At 62.8% G+C, this 17,289-nt stretch overlaps 1 protein-coding gene across 3 annotated transcripts; it reads left to right on the top strand.

The window, feature by feature from the left end:
- Nucleotides 1–986: 986 nt before the first annotated feature.
- On the top strand, nt 987–14,979 carry MYO1G (myosin IG). Of its 3 annotated transcripts, XM_028108904.1 has the most exons (23): nt 987–1,069; nt 1,361–1,494; nt 2,982–3,190; nt 3,310–3,403; nt 4,092–4,257; nt 4,457–4,510; nt 4,796–4,891; nt 5,054–5,173; nt 5,774–5,998; nt 6,108–6,253; nt 6,648–6,762; nt 6,866–7,036; nt 7,228–7,298; nt 8,238–8,312; nt 8,482–8,614; nt 9,188–9,354; nt 9,595–9,802; nt 11,949–12,172; nt 12,652–12,796; nt 13,287–13,421; nt 13,573–13,686; nt 14,301–14,455; nt 14,729–14,979. In XM_028108904.1, the coding sequence occupies exons 2-23, from the start codon at nt 1,403–1,405 to the stop codon at nt 14,883–14,885; spliced, it is 3,072 nt and encodes a 1,023-aa protein (XP_027964705.1). In that variant the 5' UTR covers nt 987–1,069; nt 1,361–1,402; the 3' UTR covers nt 14,886–14,979. The 3 variants fall into 3 exon arrangements, with proteins under 3 accessions (XP_027964705.1, XP_027964704.1, XP_027964706.1); XM_028108903.1 differs by having other exon boundaries at nt 994–1,494; XM_028108905.2 differs by lacking the exon at nt 987–1,069 and having other exon boundaries at nt 13,317–13,421.
- Nucleotides 14,980–17,289: the final 2,310 nt, after the last annotated feature.

The raw sequence follows: 17,289 nt of genomic DNA, 5'->3' as shown, positions 1-17,289 counted from the left end.
AAGTTGAGGTTTCAGAACACGGACTGAGTTGTTCCTCAATTTAAACCCTGGGCTGGAGGAACCCATGGGTTGAGAGGTTGAGGAAGTAAAACCCCGGGACCAGATTCTCCGGAGCGTTGGTGTGAAAAAGCCCTTCAAAAGCACCAGCCCCAGGGCGCCTGGGTGGCTCAGAGGGTTAAGCATCTGCCTTCAGCTTGAGTCGGGATCCCGGGATCCTGGGATCGAGTCCCGCGTCGGGCTCCCTGCTCCTTGGGAGCCTGCTTCTCCCTTTGCTTCTCTCTCCTTCTGTCTCATGAATAAATAAAATCTTTAAAAAAAAAAAACAAAAACACCAGCCCCAGAGCTGGGAGGGTGAATGAATCCCGAGGGAACGGTCAGGCCAACAGCCCTTTGGGATGGTGCACAAGGGCGTGGGCCCGGATTATCAGGCTTTTGAATAAACACTTTTCCAATCTTACTGGGTATGTATTCATCCTAATGAATTTGAAAGGGTAAAAAAAAAAAAATCCTTGCCTGTCAATTTTTCCAGTTTAAAAACGTGAGCTCATTGAAAGGCAATTATTACAGGAGCCTCGAGTACAGAATCCCCCAGGCAGCATGTGGATGACTCACTTTTGGCAAATACTCTGGCCTCCCCGGAGTGGGGGTTGAGAGAGAACTGCCCGCCTGGAGGATGCCATGAGGTCAAGGAGGCTGTCTGGAGACAAATCTGAGCCAACCAGTCTGCAGCTTCTAACGGTGCTGTGAGGAACCAGGTAGGACAGGCAGGGGGCCTTCTGGGTGGCGTCCGGAGGTCCGGGCCTGCAGCCCGACTCCGAATCTCAGTCTGAGGAACCAGACCGCCAGCCCTGCGGTGCAGTGTGACGTGACACTGGTTTTGTCATTTACATCCTGCTGTGGTCTTGCACATTTTGAAGAATGTTACCCGAGGCCCCGCCCCCAAAGGCCTGGCCACCAGCATTTCCCACTTTTTAATCAAGATACAAGGTACCTAGCCAAAGATGCACCTAGTGTGGAACTCCGGCTGTTAACAGAGGCTTGATAGCCGTGACAGCGTCAAGCCACACAGGTGACGCCCCTGCTTGGGGTGAGGGGTAGGCGCGGAGACCACAGAGGGTCAGAGCTTACTGAGGAAGCCAGCAGGAACCCTCCAGGGCACCCGACTCACTGTCAGGCGTGCCCGCCCTCTGGGTGCGGGAACCAGGAAGCGGGGGTCAGAGCCCCTCGGGAGGGAGCGGCAAGTGGGGAGGGCAGCCCCTCCCTGGGGCCAGAACCCACTTCCTACTTCACCGCACCGCTCGGAGGCGGCCCGGAGGGCTGAGCCTGCTCGGAGCACCCTTCCTTCCACCCTTCTGCACAGGAAGGCCGGGGGAACCTGGCCTGGGTGCCTCCCGCTAGCAGGATGGACGAGGAAGGGCCGGATTGCGGCAAACCCGACTTTGTGCTTTTGGACCAAGTGACCATGGAGGACTTCATGGAGAACCTCAAGCTCAGGTAGACACAGGGCTCTGACTTCCTCTCCCGAGCCCCCAGGCTCACTGGTCTCCATTAGCCCAGGGTAGGGGCAGGAGGTGGGGTTGCACACACCCCCACCCGGACCACTGTATGGGTGACGGCAGGGGGTCCTGGCGGGGGGGGGGGGGCCGGGAGGACAGCCCTCCCAAGGCCAGGGCGGCCAGCCAGGGCTGGAGCAGGCTTCCCAGACCCCTGCCTCCCACATGGCCTGGGTGTCTTCTACTCCTCCTGCCCAGCAGGGACAGGCAGGTGCTGGTCCCCCTGACTGGGTGCACTGTCCATCTGCCACTGGGGATTGTGCTGGGCCCTGGGGGCTCTCAGGGAAGGGGGCAGGTGCTGTCCCAGGGGGCAGGCGCTGTCCCGGGGTGCAGGTGGACAAGCTGAGATGACACTCGGAGGGGGGTGCATGGGGTGCCACAGGGCGTGGCTGGTAGAAGCGACATGGGGTCTGATTGCCCCGGACGAGCCAGGGGATGGTGAGATGGGGTGGCCCCGGGGAGCTGGACAGCTGGATGGCTTCATCCTGGACACCCAGCAAGAGGACAGGGCGGCTGCTGTGCAGGGCTAGGGGATGGGGCCCCCTGAGCACACACTGTTGAGGTTAGAGGACAGGAAACGGGCTATTTTGTATGGGGCACAAAGCTAGGTATAACTTCACAGCGTTCTTCTACACTAGCCTGTGAGACAGGCATGACCATGTCCGTTCTAACAGTGGAGCACTGAGCCCGGGCCACTCCGCGTGCAGGGGGGCAGGCGGGGGGCAGATGAGAGAGGGTGTGGAGGGAGCGCGCCGGGGGAACTCCCTCATCTGAGGTGGTGGCGGAGGAAGAGGAACCCCTGACTGACGGGGGACGGACCACAAGCCGCCAGGGAAGGGCGGGTCCCAGACAGAGCGGGAGCTGAGCTGGCTGGCTGAAAGGTCAAGAGAGGGGCAGACAGAGGTCCAGGACCCTGAGTTCCCAAAAGGAAGGGTTGAGAAGTAGGAGGATGTGCGGGGGGAAGATGACCCCTGCATCCCCAGGCCCCCTCCCTGCGGGGCGCAGTCCCAGCCATCTGGGTGGGGCTGGGCGGGGTCCCCTGCTGCCTCTGGGTCCCCACCCAGGCCTCAAGACAGGAAACAGCCCAAGGCCCCTCCCTCGGCCTCCAGCCCCTTTCTCCTCTCCACCTCCACCCCTTGGCTCTACCTATCCCTTCGTAAATCTAAATCGGGTGGTGGAGATTCCTGTGCCGTCAGGCCCCCCCCCAGCCCCCACAGGGAGCAGCGTGGGCCCCAGCGCTACCCTGCAGTGGGGGTGGGATTCCAGCGAGATGGCACTGGGAAGGGTCAGGTCACCCGCACTCCTTCCTACTCTCATCCCTGGGGTGGGCCAGGGCGCCCGAGGCTCCCCACACGGGCCCAACGCCCCAGCACCTGGGTGTGCGTCCCCACAGCCCTGAGCGCTGAGGCCTGGCCCCGCCTGTGCCAGGTTCGAGAAGGGCCGCATCTACACCTACATCGGCGAGGTGCTGGTGTCCGTGAACCCCTACCAGGAGCTGCCCCTGTATGGGCCTGAGGCCATCGCCAAGTACCAGGGCCGCGAGCTCTATGAGCGGCCACCACACCTCTACGCCGTGGCCAATGCCGTGTACGGGGCAATGAAGCGCCGCTCCAGAGACACCTGCATTGTCATCTCAGGTACCTGCCCGGTGGCCGGGGCCCGGGCAGCCTCCACAGACCCCACTGGAGGGGGCGCCCAGGGGGCTGGTCAAGGGGAGTGGCCACTCTTTCTGTTTGACCATCCATCTGCCTGGCAGGGGAGAGTGGGGCAGGGAAGACGGAAGCCAGCAAGCACATCATGCAGTACATCGCCGCTGTCACCAACCCCAGCCAGAGGGCCGAGGTGGACAGGTGAGGGCAGGCAGGACTGGCGCAGGGGCGGCCCTGGGCCTCAGGCCTGGAGGGGAAAGAGATGTGAGTCAGCCTGGCTCAGGCCAGGTTCAGAGGGCTTCTCTGCAGGAGGGCTCCAGGTGACCCGCCCAGAACCTGTCCACCCAGCAGAGGCAGGGCACGGTGCCACGGGGGTCCCACCACTAGGAAGAGGGAAGAGGCAAGGTGCACGGAGCCAACAGACGGGGGCTGGGCCCCTCGCAGGAGACCCCATGGAAGGGAGAAGCTGGGCAGATGGTCAGGAAGGGCCTGGACCCGGATGGGGGCCCCCCTGTCCGCCTCCTCACCAGCTGCTCACCGGCTGTTACCAGTGGGGCCTCGTGGGAGCAGCTTCCTGTGTGAGCGCCCCAGCTCTTCCTGTCGGGAGGGGCGAGGTGGGGTTCCAGGGGCGGGGGCACCGGCGGCTGGCCGCTGCCCACCCTGCCACGGGAGGTGGAGGGCAGTGTGCAGCTCCAGCTCCTCTCTGCAGGCGGCAGCATGCCCAGGCGAGGAGCTGCCCTTCTCGCCACACCAAGCACAGCACCGGGCAGGTGGCCTTCCCAGCCAGTCCCCAGCCTGTGCCATGGGAGGCCTTGGGCAGGGGTGCTGGGCAGGCACAGTCCCGGGACGAGTTCTGTGCCCTACAGCCCGGCCCCTCTGCCCCGCACAGGGTCAAGGACGTGTTGCTCAAGTCCACGTGCGTGCTGGAGGCCTTCGGGAACGCACGCACCAACCGCAACCACAACTCCAGCCGATTCGGCAAGTACATGGACATCAACTTCGACTTTAAAGGAGACCCCATCGGGGGGCACATTCACAGCTACCTGCTGGAGAAGGTGGGTCCTGAGGCCACAGGTCTCCCGCGCTGACCCTCCCAGGCCTGGGGCCCTGGGGAGCGGGGGCGAAGAACTCACTTTCTCTGAGGTCCCAGGCTCTGCCTGCACCACCCAAGGGGCTCTGGGTGGGTCCCCTGGGTGGGGTCCCCTGGGTGGTGCTGCAACCCAGGCAAGGGCCCAGCTGCCCCTCCCTCCACAGTCTCGAGTCCTCAAGCAGCACGTGGGCGAACGGAACTTCCATGCCTTCTACCAGGTGAGCCAGAGCAGCGGCGTGGGGGCGCCCAGGAAGCCCTTCCGATGGCCCCGCTCTCAGTCCCTTTTCCCCCTCCCTGCCGTGATACCCCCAGTCCCCCGCCCTCACTGGAGGGGGATCTCCCGGGACACCAGCAGGGTGGTGTCTACACTGGGTGAGATGGCGTCTGCCTGGATTCAGGTGATGCCTACACCAGCACTGAGCTCCCCTGTGTCGGTCCTCTGGCATGTTTGGGGGGGTCTTTGCAGTTCTGAGGGCCTGAGCCAGGGATGTGCGGGCCCCCAGGTGCTGCGGGGCTGTGAGGACGCAGAGCTGCAGAACCTGCACCTGCAGAGGAACCCCGCCGTGTACAACTTCACCCGGCAGGGCGCAGGGCTCAGTGTGAGTGGGGGCAGGGCTCCGCGGGAGCACCAGGCGCCATGTTCCGGGGTCGTGGGTATGGGCGCTCAGTGGGATTGCTGGTGCCCCAATGTAACAGGCACTCCCTGGGAGGACCTCGGGGGTTCCGCGTGGCCCTGGGGTGCTGAGCCCCTCGTCCTGCAGGCCTTGGAGAGCGATGAGAGGAGCCACTACCTGGCAGTGATGGAAGCCATGCGGGTGATCGGCTTCAGTGCTGAGGAAGTGGGCTCTGTGCACCGGATTCTGGCAGCCATACTGCACCTGGTGAGCCTGGCTGGGGGCTGCGGGGCCACTGCCCCTGGAGAAGGAGACTGACCTTGGATGGCCCAGCCATGTAGCTGGCCCATCCTGCCTTCCGTGGGGCTGAGTGCATGGCTCCCGGCTCCTGGAGGCTAGACTCGGAGCTGGGGGCTCTGTGTGCCCAGATGGGCGGGTGAGGCCTGCAACACGCCCGGTCTATCTAGCAGATGAGCCTGCACTAAGCAGGCCCAGAAGTGCAGGCTCAGTAACGCTGACATCGTGCAGATGCGTCCTGCTTCTGTCAGGCGCGGTCTGGCCGGCTTTGGACAGCTCCTCAGCACGTCTGAACCTCCATTCCCTGTGAGGCGGCCTGAGGAGCAGGGGGTGCATCACGGCTGCAGGCAGCGCCGGGGGACCACAGACGTGATGTTCTGGGCAGGAAGCCTTGGAGAAGGCTCTGCTGTGCTCCAGGGGCCGTTCCCGCATCCAGGGCGGCATGGGTTCCAGAAGCCAGGCCCTGCCACACCCCCAGCCCTGTCTTTCCTTTCCTTCTCCCTGGGCAGAGGTGTGCAGGCAAGCTCCGCTGGGACATGGAGCCTGACTGTCCTGGCTCCCCATCCCCAGGGAAACATCGAGTTTGTGGAGACAGAGGGGGCCGGGCCGGAGCAGGGGCACCTGGCCGTGGCTGAGGAGCTGCTGGTGGACCATGTGGCTGAGCTGACAGCCACACCCCGGGACTTGGTGCTGCGCTGCCTGCTGTCTCGCACGGTGGCCTCAGGAGGCAGGGAACTCATTGAGAAGGGCCACACTGCAGCTGAGGCCAGCTATGCCCGGGACGCCTGTGCCAAGGTCCTCTGGGGGCAAGCTGTGGGGAGCGAGGCGGGGACACCCAGGGGCCTTCCTGGAGGCGGCGACGATGGAGGCAGCCGGAAGTAGCTGGATCCTGGCCTCTCCCCAGGCAGTGTACCAGCGGCTGTTTGAGTGGGTGGTGAACCGGATCAACGGTGTCATGGAAACCCGGGGCCGGGATCCCCGGCGAGACGGCAAGGACACGGTCATCGGTGTGCTGGACATCTATGGCTTTGAGGTGTTCCCTGTCAACAGGTGGGGAGCCCGACCACCATGTCCCCGGCTCTGACCCCAACCCCTAGGGCCACCTTGGTCCTGCGGAACCCCGCTGGCCTGGGGAGCAGGATGTCCGGCGTCTGTCCCAGCCAGTCCCTGGCCCCGGGCTCAGGCCCCCGAGCCTGCCTCACCTGTGCCACCCGTCCAGCGGTGCCCACCAAGGCAAAATTGGGGGCTCATGTCCCATGGCCACGACCCCCAAATCCACTGGGGAGCATGCGTGCCAGCAGTGGGGCTGGAGGGGGAGAATCACCCCTGCCGTAGGGCTCCGGGGGGGAAGGGCCTGCCCCCGACGCATGAGCTCTGCACAGAGCCCGAACCCCCAAGCTGGGCCGGCAGGGTGTGACTGTGCGGCCCCTGTGCCCGCCCGCAGCTTCGAGCAGTTCTGCATCAACTATTGCAACGAGAAGCTGCAGCAGCTCTTCATCCAGCTCATCCTGAAGCAGGAGCAGGAGGAGTACGAGCGGGAGGGCATCACCTGGCAGAGCGTGAGTGCCGGCCTGGGCCTCGCGGGTGGGGCTGCGAGGGCCGCAGGGTGCAAGCGGGGTGGCCGGCGGGCAGACTGGGAGCCGCCCTGCACCCCCTGCCCAGGTGGACTACTTCAACAACGCCACCATCGTGGAGCTGGTGGAGCGGCCCCACCGGGGCGTGCTGGCCGTGCTGGACGAGGCCTGCAGCGCCGCAGGCACCATCACCGACCGCATCTTCCTGCAGAGCCTGGACACGCACCACCGCCACCACCCCCACTACACCAGCCGCCAGGTGCTCCGCTGCCCCCGGCGCTCACCCCAGGCCCCGCACCCCAGCCGGTCCCGGGGCAGCACCCCCCTACCCCTCCCAGGCACCGTGCTGCCGGTCTCGGTGGGGCCTCGGTGGCTCGGCCTCTCCAGCACTGCCCCCTGCACAGACCTCCACCCTGTGCCTTGACCCTGGCGTGCCACCCCATTCCCCAGCTCTGCCCCACAGACAAGACCATGGAGTTTGGCCGAGACTTCCGGATCAAGCACTATGCGGGGGACGTCACGTAAGGAACTCTCCCCTTCTTAGCACGCTGAAGACGTGCCTGACACCAGAGTCATGAGTGGAAAGCATGAAATGGGGCTCTTAAGATCAGAGCTCTCAGCCCTGGCTGCACTATAGAAGCCTCTGGAAGCTTTAAAAAAAAAAATACCCGTATCTAGGCTCCACTTTGGACAATGCCTGGGGGGGGGCACGCTATTATGGAGGTGCAGGTTAGCTGAGGGGGGCAGACAGGCCACAGTCTGCAGTTCCAGCAAGCCCCCAGGCACACGGTGCCCATCCTGGGGGCACACCCTCAGGACCAACCTCAGGAATCCTTCAGAAATCTCTGTGACATTATTATTAATTTACCTGTGCTCCCTTCATCCTGAGTGGGACTTGAGGTGACTCACGGAGGCACATGTATCTAATGTGTCCTTCAGAAGGACAAGTGGGGAGGACAGTGCCGCCAGAGGTCAGACCCCTTGCCCTGAGTCTGCATGGGAGCTGCAGGTGCAGGGAGATTTTGGAACTGAGCTTTCTAGACTTTTGTCATCAAAGGGCAAGACAAGGAATTTGAGGTTCTCATTGCCACAGAATCAAAGCAGACCACTGCCTCGGGAGTTCCTGGGTATGACTATCATTGCTGATGCTGACGGAAACTCAGTAGGCACTGATCTGGGCCTGTGATGTATACTGGGGCACAGACAGGTTAGGTCCCTGGTCCCAGGTCACACAGCACAAATGCGCCAGAGCCAGGGTCCAGTGCTGTGGGCATGAGCGCCGACTCATCCTCCTGGAGAGACACCTCAGAGGGAAGGAGTCTTACATGCTGAGAAAGAAAGCGGGTGTGGGAGCGGAGGGAGGGAGGCTAGCCTAAGAGAACAGAGGCAGGGGAGGAGGGTGAGGGGCTTCCTGGGGGCTGTCAGAGGCCCCTTGCCCCTCACCAGCCCTGGCCCCACAGGTACTCAGTGGAGGGCTTCATTGACAAGAACAGAGACCACCTCTTCCAAGACTTCAAGCGGCTGATGTACAACAGGTGCGTGGGGGCCCGAGGCCGGAAGGGCCTTCATACACTCGGGTCTGACACCTGTCTGATGGGCTGACAGCCTGAGGTTTGACACTAAGGCCACAAAGCTTACCAGTGGCAGAGCTGGGGCGAGGACTGCCCTCCAGAGGGCGGCTAGCTATGTGGCCTGTGTCTACAGCTCGGACCCCACCCTGCGGGCTATGTGGCCAGAGGGGCAGCAGGACATCACGGAAGTGACCAAGCGCCCCCTGACGGCTGGCACGCTCTTCAAGAACTCCATGGTGGCTCTGGTGGAAAACCTGGCCTCCAAGGTACTGCCCCCGCCCCCGCCCTGGATCTTTGCAGGTCCTCCTGTCTGTGCCTGGCCGGCAAACTGGGCCCTCACCGCCTCTGCACATCACGGGGAAGGTGGTGTTCATTTCCTGTCTGCTGTGAGCTGCATCCCCACCCCCACCCCAGCCAGGAGGAACCCACCACCGTGCAGGTTAAGATGTCCTGGGTCAGGCTGAGGCTTGAGTAAATGTGAGATTTGAACAGCCTTCCCCTGTCCTCCCGGCCTCTTGGGCGGGAAGGGGCTGGGCGGGGCTTACAGGGCGAGAAGGCGGCACTAGCTGCTTGCAGAGCTTGGGGCCTAAAGGCAGAAGGGGGGCAGCAGGGGGACACCAGAGCCCGCTTAACCACACAACATCCAGAGAGTCAGCCTGGCCTCTGCAGCCTGGCAGGGCTCCTGGCTGCCCTACCACCTCCTGACCCAGCCGCTCGGCCTCCCCTCCCCCCTGCAAGAGCCTCTTCCCTGGGCAGCCGGCAGGGAGGGACAGCTACACACCTGCCCTGCAGCCACAGAGGCTGATGGTGCTGTCCCTGCGTGTCCTCTGTCGTGGCAGGAGCCCTTCTATGTCCGCTGCATCAAGCCCAATGAGGACAAGGTGGCTGCCAGGCTGGATGAGGACCACTGTCGCCACCAGGTCGCGTACCTGGGGCTGCTGGAGAATGTGCGGGTCCGGAGGGCCGGCTTCGCTTCCCGCCAGCCCTACCCTCGATTCCTGCTCAGGTACCACTCCCTGCTAGCCCGGAGCTCCATCTCCCCGCCTGTCTGTGCCCCCATGGGCCAGGGTCCTGTGAGGAGTGGGACGGGTGGGCAGAGGGTCCCACACCCGGCCAGTGCTGCTCAGATGCGGACACGCGCGACACGGACAGCGAGGATGCTGTGTGACCCAGGGGACGGGGTGGGCAGGTGCTGGGCATGTCGGATCCAGAGCTCAGTGCCCACTGCCCTGTCCTGCGGTGACAGGTACAAGATGACCTGTGAGTACACGTGGCCCAATCACCTGCTGGGCTCTGACAGGGCAGCCGTGAGTGCCCTCCTGGAGCAGCATGGGCTGCAAGGGGACGTGGCCTTTGGCCACACCAAGCTCTTCATCCGCTCGCCCCAGACTTTGGTCATGCTGGAGCAGAGCCGCGCACGCCTTATCCCCATCATTGTGCTGCTGCTGCAGAAGGTGCGGCCTGGCCGGATGCCTACCCACCATGGGCGGGGGGGAATGGGTGTACCCATGGCTGCGGAGGGGAGGGAGGGGTGTGGCCCTGGGGGGGCAGGGGAGGGAGGGGTGTGCACCTGAAGGAGTGGGGGGGATGGGTGTCGCCCTGGGGGGCGGAGGGGAGGGAGAGGAGGGAGGATTGTGCATTGGGTGGGGGGATGGGAAGGATGGGTGTGCACCTGAAGGCGTGGGGGGATGGCTGTGGCCCTGGGGGGGAGGGGAGGGAGGGGTGGGAGGGATGGGTATGCAACCCCTGGAGTGGGGGGGGTGTGCATGCACCGACCAGGCCCACAGGCACCCCTCCAGGCACCACAGGAATCTCCTCTAACAGGAGACAGACCAGGACTGAAATTGACTTAAGCAAAAGGTATAGATGTGGTTAGTTTACCTCAGTCCCATGGTCATCAGCTTCAGGCCCAGGTGGATCCAGGTGCTCAAAATATGATTTTCAGGGATCTGGCTTCCTTCCTTTTCCTTCTTTTCTTTTTTCTTTTCTCTCCTTCCTTCCTTCCTTCCTTCCTTCCTTCCTTCCTTTTTCTTTCTTTCTTTCTTTTTCTTTCTTTTCTTTCTAAGATTTTGTTTATTTGAGAGAACACACACGGGGAGTGGCAGAGGGAGAGGGAGAAGCAGGCTCCCCGCTGAGCAGGGAGCCTGATGTGCGGCTCGATCCCAGGACCCCGAGATCATGACCCGAGCCAAAGGCAGACCCTCAACCGACTGAGCCCCCCAGGCGCCCCCTTCCTTATCTTTTCCCTTCTTTTCTTCTCTTGACTCTGAAAGATTTCAGACCTAGAGAAAATTCCCCCTCCTACTCCCCAGCATCAGCTGTGCCACCCCGTGACCAGTGTGTGGTTTTGTGCAGACACCTGCAGCCCATCCCAGTTATTTTTAAGCAAATCATTTTTTAAAAGATTTATTTATTCATTTTAGAGAGTAACCGTGAGCATGTGAGCTGGGGATGGGCCGAGGGAGAGGGGGAGAGAATACCAAGTGGACTGTCCACTGAGGACTGACTTGGGCTCACTCTCATGGCCCTGAGATCATGACCTGAGCCGAAATTGAGAGTCGGACACTTAACTGACTGAGCCCTGCGGGCACCCTGTCAAATCATTTTGTTTAGAGTCATTTTAGCAAGTATTCCCAAAGGACGGGAATTCCTCCATCTCTCCCCCTTTTTATTTTTAACATTTCAAACCTAGTGAAAAGTCAAAAGATGCCTATGATGATTTACTGTCCACCTGAATTGCTACAATCGTGTGCTCTCCCCACCCCATCTCTGTGTGTCTGTCTGTCCCCACACCCACATATACGTATGTTTATATGATTTCCTAAAGTAACGGACCCCCTCGATATTTCAGCACACATGTCTCAAGGACAAGTACGTTCCCTTTTCTGAACACGCTGAGGTCAGCAGATGAGAAACCTAACACCCACAAGACATCATCTGCATATCTGAATAATATGCCAGCCGTATTCGAATTTCCACAAGTGTCCCACTATCACCCATGGCGACACACTACATTTAGCTGGGAGCTTTGCTACCTCCCCTAACACGGAGGGGTTGGTTTTAGGAACATGACACCATGCCATGGTCACAGAGATGGGACTTGAGATGCTCACACTGGGTCCTCGCAGCCCCACCATCTCCAGGACTGTCCACACTGCTGTCCTCTCCTTGGTCTGAGTCAGGTTCCTTAAGTATACTTTCATCTGTGGCTCCCCTGGGCTGCCTGCCGTGCAGGGCTCCCGGTCTGGGTTTTAATGGTTGCATTCTTGGGGTGCTCTTCCATGTCGGGGCGTCTACGAGTTGGAGGTCAGACCTGGGCCAGCTCGGGTTCCAGGTGGACAGTTGGCAGCTACCCCTGGCGGAGGGGAAAGCACCCCCATCTGCAGGTGCCAGGTGGAAAGACATGGGGTGGGGAGAGCAGCTCTCCCCTGAGTCAGGCAGAGGCTGCAGCAGGGCCCTGTGCCCACCTGGGAAGCAACCTGCAGCCAGGTGGGGGTGGCCCCCAGGAGTCAGGGGCAGGTCAGCCTGGGGCAGCGCTGGGCTGAGGGTGGGGGAGGCGTGGCCTGGCCGGGACTGATGGAAGCCCGGCTGGCCCCCCAGGCCTGGCGCGGCACGCTGGCCCGGCGGCGCTGCCGGCGACTGCGGGCCATCTACACCATCATGCGCTGGTTCCGGAGGCACAAGGTGCGCGCTCACCTGGCAGAGCTGCAGCGGCGGTTCCAGGCCGCGAGGCAGCCCCCCCTCTACGGCCGAGACCTCGTCTGGCCGCCGCCCCCTGCGGTGCTGCAGCCATTCCAGGACACCTGCCAGGCGCTGTTCTGCAGGTGCGAGCCCTCAGCCACTGCCCCTTCGGTTTTCCCCATTCGGCTAGCGCCCACTGAACACCTGCTCCCGGCCATCTGCACCCCACAAGCCCCATTTCATAAGCAGGAAAACAGGAGGCTCTGCCTAGTAACTGGGTCCCCACACCCCACCGTCATTGGAGAGCCCTGATATCTCCTTGCTGGAGGCCTGCAGGGGAGCGTGGCTGGCTGGGACAGGGAATGGAGGGGAACAGTGTGTTTGGGCAGCGCTTTGAAGGCTGAGTAGTTCTCCAGGAGGAGGCCGTACTGTCCTCAGAGTGGGAGGGGCCACTGCGGAGACCAGGGAGGCCAAAATCAGGATGGCCAGTGCCAGGCTGAGAGGGTTGGCCTTCTCCGTGGGGAAAAGGGAGCGAGAAGAGCGCATGGATGTGAAGGGGCAGGACCGGGGTGGGGAAGGTGAGGGCTGCATGGGGTCCATCTGACCATCCGGTTCCCTCTAGGTGGCGGGCCCGGCAGCTGGTGAAGAACATCCCACCTTCAGACATGGCCCAGATCAAGGCCAAAGTGGCGGCCATGGGGGTCCTGCAGGAGCTACGGCAGGACTGGGGCTGCCGGCGGGCCTGGGTCAGGGACTACTTGTCCTCTGTGAGTGTCGGGGCCGTAAAAACTGGGCACCAAGGAGGGGCTCAGGGCTGAGAGCTTGCTGGTGTCCACGCCACATGTCCTCTCCCAGGGCCTGGCTGTCTGTCCGGCCTGTGGGCCATGCCCCTCTGCCCTTGCCTCTGGCCTCTGGGCTTTACTGAACACCTTCTCTTCTGCGCCCCCCCCCCCGCACCCATGCCCTGGCTCACCCTGGCCCTCACACGGGCATGATGAGCTGTGCCCCTGGCCCCATTCTACAGGGGACGAAGGCTCAGGGGCTCAAGGTTTTCCCTGGCACCCGGGACCCTGCCTTCTCAGCTTCTGGGCCGGTGGGCAGCTATGGAGGGCTCAGGGATGACCAGAACCTAGGGCTGCAGGGGTCTGGGCACGGGGCCCTCAGACAACCCAGGGAGGCTGGCTCAAGGCCTGACTCGGCTTGGCTCGGGAGGTGAAGGACAGGGATGCCCATTCACCACACTTGCTGTTGGTCCAGCGTGGTCAAGCAGCCCCCATCCGTCCTCAGGCCATGGACAACCCCACAGCCTCGGGCCTGTTCTCTGAACGACTGAAGGCACTCCGTGAGAAGGACAGCTTTGGGGCTGTGCTGTTCTCCAGCCACGTCCGGAAGGTAAGGCGTGGGACCAGGGGAGGAGCGACAGCCCAGGTCCAAGGCAGAGGTTTCCGAAGTGGTCAGATCCAACTCAGTCCGTGAGAAAAGGGGTCCAGGGAGAGGAGGCCCTGGGACCAGACAGGTGATCCCGAAATCGCCTGTCCCGCAGGTAAATCGCTTCAACAAGAGCCGGGACCGGGCGCTCCTGCTCACTGACCGGCACGTCTACAAGCTGGACCCCGGCCGGCAGTACCGGGTGATGCGGGCGGTGCCCCTGGAAGCGGTGAGCCCCGGGGGGACGGGGGAGGTGGGGGCGTCTGCAGGCCCCTCCACTCGTGCCTACCTGGGAAGGCCCGAGCTTTCTAGAACTCAGCATCAGCTCAGGATGGTGGGGCCTTTATGTTGCTCAGGGGGGGCAGGGGGCCGAGCCACGGGCCCCTCTTCCCCACATACAGGGCGGCCTGGGGGTATCCGGCCCGACCGCGGGACTGGTTGCAGTGCGCAGCGCTCTCGCCCTGGGGTCCCTGTAACCGAGTGGGGGGCCCATCTGGTGCGCCGCCACGCCGGGTGGCCGCTTGATGTAATGGAGGGAAACCAGACGGCTCAGCGCCCCGGCCGCACCAGCACACTCAAGAGGAACTCGAGAGCCACAGGGGAGGGTGGCGCCGGATTAGAGGCGCCGATCGAGAACATTCCATCCCGTCCTGGAGCAAGTTCTCTCAAGCGGCGTCTCGGCCAACCCTCCCCTTTGCGGGCGGAGCTAGAGAGGGAGAAAGGGGACCCAGAGGGGGCGGGCTGGGGGCTCCGGGAGGCTGTTGGTGGCGGGCCGCGGCCCAGGGATCTTGGGGGCAGGGAGGAGGGCCTGCCGCTCCCCTGACCCCGGCCCCGGCCGCGCAGGTGACCGGGCTGAGTGTGACCAGCGGGCGGGACCAGCTGGTGGTGCTGCACGCGCGGGGCCAGGACGACCTGGTGGTGTGTCTGCACCGCTCCCGGCCGCCGCTGGACAACCGCGTGGGGGAGCTGGTGGGCGTGCTGGCCGCGTACTGCCAGGGGTGAGTCCGCGCGCGCAGAGGGGGACCGGCTGTTCCGAGAAGCTCGTCCCGCCCCTGACCGCCCGCCCTCCCTGCCTCATCCGGCCCCGCCTCGCCCCGGCTCGTCCCGCCCCTGACCGCCCTCCCGCCTCGCCCCGCCCCCTTACTGTCCTTCTGCCCCGCCCTTGACGTCTCGTCCCGCCCCTGACGCCACACCGCGCCCCCTGATCTTCCTCCCTCCCTCCCTGCCCACCCGGCCCCGCCCCCCTGACCCCCCTCCCGCCCCCGCTTCAGGCAGGGAAGGGCGCTGGAGGTCCGCGTCTCGGACTGCATCCCCCTGAGCCAGCGCGGGGCCCGGCGCCTCGTCTCCGTGGAGCCCAAGCCCGAGCAGCCAGAGCCGGACTTCCGCTGCAGCCGCGGTGCCTTCACGCTCCTCTGGCCGAGCCGCTGACCTGTCCCGCCGCACCCGGGCCTCCCTCCACGCCAGCCCCGCGCCGGACACCGGTCCGCTGTGCAATAAAAGGCTCTGTGTCTGTGCCCTGCGAGACTTGTGTCTGTGGGTGGACATCCGCACAGCGGCCAGCAACCTGGCAAATGTCACCCCCGCGTCCTCTGCTGACCCCTGTGGGGTCACCCGGACCGGAGGAGGAGGAGGCCTGGGGGCCCAGTCTGGTGGGGCAGCAAGACTGCATTCCCCTGGGGCCCCAGCCTATGCACCCGCTGGCTGTGGAGTCCACGGTCCGAGAGGAAACGGTGCCCTTTATGGCCCAGGCTGTTCCTCCCACGCTGAGGTCTCCCCCCCGCCCCCCCGCCTCCCCCCCCCCGCCTATTTCCCTCCCCTAAGGCTCCTTGCCTTGCCAAGGGTGCTCCTTGCCTTAGGGGAGGGGAATGGCCATTGGGGAAGCTTGGGGTCCCAGGGCCACCCTCGGGCAGGGCTCTGGCTGAGCACACACTGGGGCAGACACTGTCCCAGCTGCTGGCTGTGTCCTTGCTGGGGGTGGGCATCCCAAGCCCCAGGAACCCTACTTCTCGGACTCCTGAGCCAGGACCTCCCACAGTCTGGGACAGGACCTTGTGTCTGGGGGCTCTCAGAAGCCAACCAAAGGAAGGCCAGAGTGGACACAGCTCCACTTCCTCTCGCCGGCAGCGTCCCTCCCCAGACCCTCTGCCCCGCAGCCCCGCAGTGCCCCAGCCCTGCCCCCTGCCCCATCCTAGCACCCCCACTCACTCTCCTCACTCCATAGGTGACCCTTGGCTTTCAAAGCTGCTCCCTTGCTCCTGGGGCATGCTAAATTTGGGTGGCATCCTTGCCTGGTTGTGCCCTGTCGATGTGGAGGGAAGTTGGCAGGTGTCCACCCCTTGAAGGGCTCACAGCTCCTGAGGCTTCCCCCTGGTCACTGTCGACTTCCCTCTCCAGGGGGTTTGGTGGAGTCACCTCCTCCTGTGCAGAGCCCAGCCTGGAGGCCCCTGGATGCCCCCACATAGCCCGCTCCAGCATCTGTCTCCGGCGCTGGTGGCCTCAGGACAAGCCAGCCATTCTCTTGAAGAGGGTGCTCAGGTCCGCTCGGATCCAGAGATGCTAAGCTGCCCTAGACAGCAGGTGCTCCTGGCCCATTGTAAATTCCCTTTGCAGTAGGTGGCTTGCCAGAGGCTGTCAGCACGACCTGCTTCCCTTCCAGATTCTCCACGGCTGCCTGGCTGCCTGGCTGAGGGCAGGGCTTCGTGGAGCCCAGAGGGAGGAGCCTCGCTGGGCAACATTTGGGGGTCCTGCCCTGCTGGGGGACACTCCATGCTGAAGGCCCAGAGCCAAACAGGGTTTCTCCAACGTCCAGAGAGAACTGTCAAGGCTGCCAGGCAGGTTCCTGGGGCTGTAGGATCCTGAGATCCCAACAGAAGGGTTGAGTGAGAGGCCAGGAAGAGGAAGGAGCAAGAACCCCCTTATTCAACCCTCACCTCACATCAGTCTCTTCACAAACATTATACATCACTCTACAAATCCTTGTATTTGTCATATATTAATCGCTTTGCAAATTACACCTCAGCCCTCTTCCTGCCCGGTCAGTACTAGCTGTATCTTGCACTGTGACAGGTGGGGAAACAGGCTGTGTGGGTTGCCTGGGGCCATTCGTATGCTGGGTGGGGCAGATTCAGGCTCGCAGGCCCCACACCAACAGAGGCACTGGCTTTTAGAAGGGCACTGTGGTCCTCAGCGCTTGCTGCCTCAGTCTGAGTCCAGCTCTGCTCGTGAGTCCCCTCTGGCCTCTGGTGGATGTCTCCACCTGTGCAGGTTTCCCCAGAGTCTGGGCTGGCCCTGGGAGTGGCTTTAATCAGAAGGGGTGAGGCACTTCTGGGCCCAAGCCTTAAGAAGGCAGAGCGGGGGAAGAGTCCTGGGCGGAAGGCCACATGGGGGAGAGAAGGAGAGACAGACACACAGAGAGACAGTGGTTGGAGGGGATGGGGGGAGGGCCTATCAGCTGGACCAGCAGGTTTTGGTGCTCTTGTAAGTGCTAACTTTTTTTTTTAAGATTTTATTTATTTGGGAGAGAGCAAGCTAGAGAGAGTGAGCGAGAGAGAGCGAGCACAAGCAGGGGGGAGAGGCAGAGGGAGAAGCAGGCAGCCTGATGCAGGGCTCTATCCCAGGACCCTGGGATTACAACCTGAGCCGAAGGCAGACGTTTGGCTGAGCCACCCGGGTGGCCCTAAATGATAACTTGTTTAAAAAAATGTTATTATGTATTTATTTATTAAGAATAATACAATAACCGTATATCCAAAACCATGAACGATGAACACTTTGGCACATTTGGTTCAATTTTTCCTGAAATTTTTGAAGGTTAATTATACATACCATGGGC

This window comes from Eumetopias jubatus, unplaced genomic scaffold, assembly GCF_037043125.1.
Source record: "Eumetopias jubatus isolate StellerSeaLion01/CBP00866 unplaced genomic scaffold, mEumJub1_p1.0 scaffold_14, whole genome shotgun sequence".
Taxonomy (NCBI): domain Eukaryota; kingdom Metazoa; phylum Chordata; class Mammalia; order Carnivora; family Otariidae; genus Eumetopias; species Eumetopias jubatus.
Note: the sequence above shows the minus strand (reverse complement) of the source record. Positions and strands in the feature narration are given on the sequence as shown.

Coding starts and splice junctions, on each gene's coding strand:
- MYO1G (XM_028108904.1), top strand. CDS start 1,403: ATGGACGAGGAAGGGCCGGATTGCGGCAAACCCGACTTTGTGCTTTTG. Junction 1,495..2,981: donor ATGGAGAACCTCAAGCTCAG/GTAGACACAGGG, acceptor CGCCTGTGCCAG/GTTCGAGAAGGGCCGCATCT. Junction 8,313..8,481: donor AAGCGGCTGATGTACAACAG/GTGCGTGGGGGC, acceptor CTGTGTCTACAG/CTCGGACCCCACCCTGCGGG.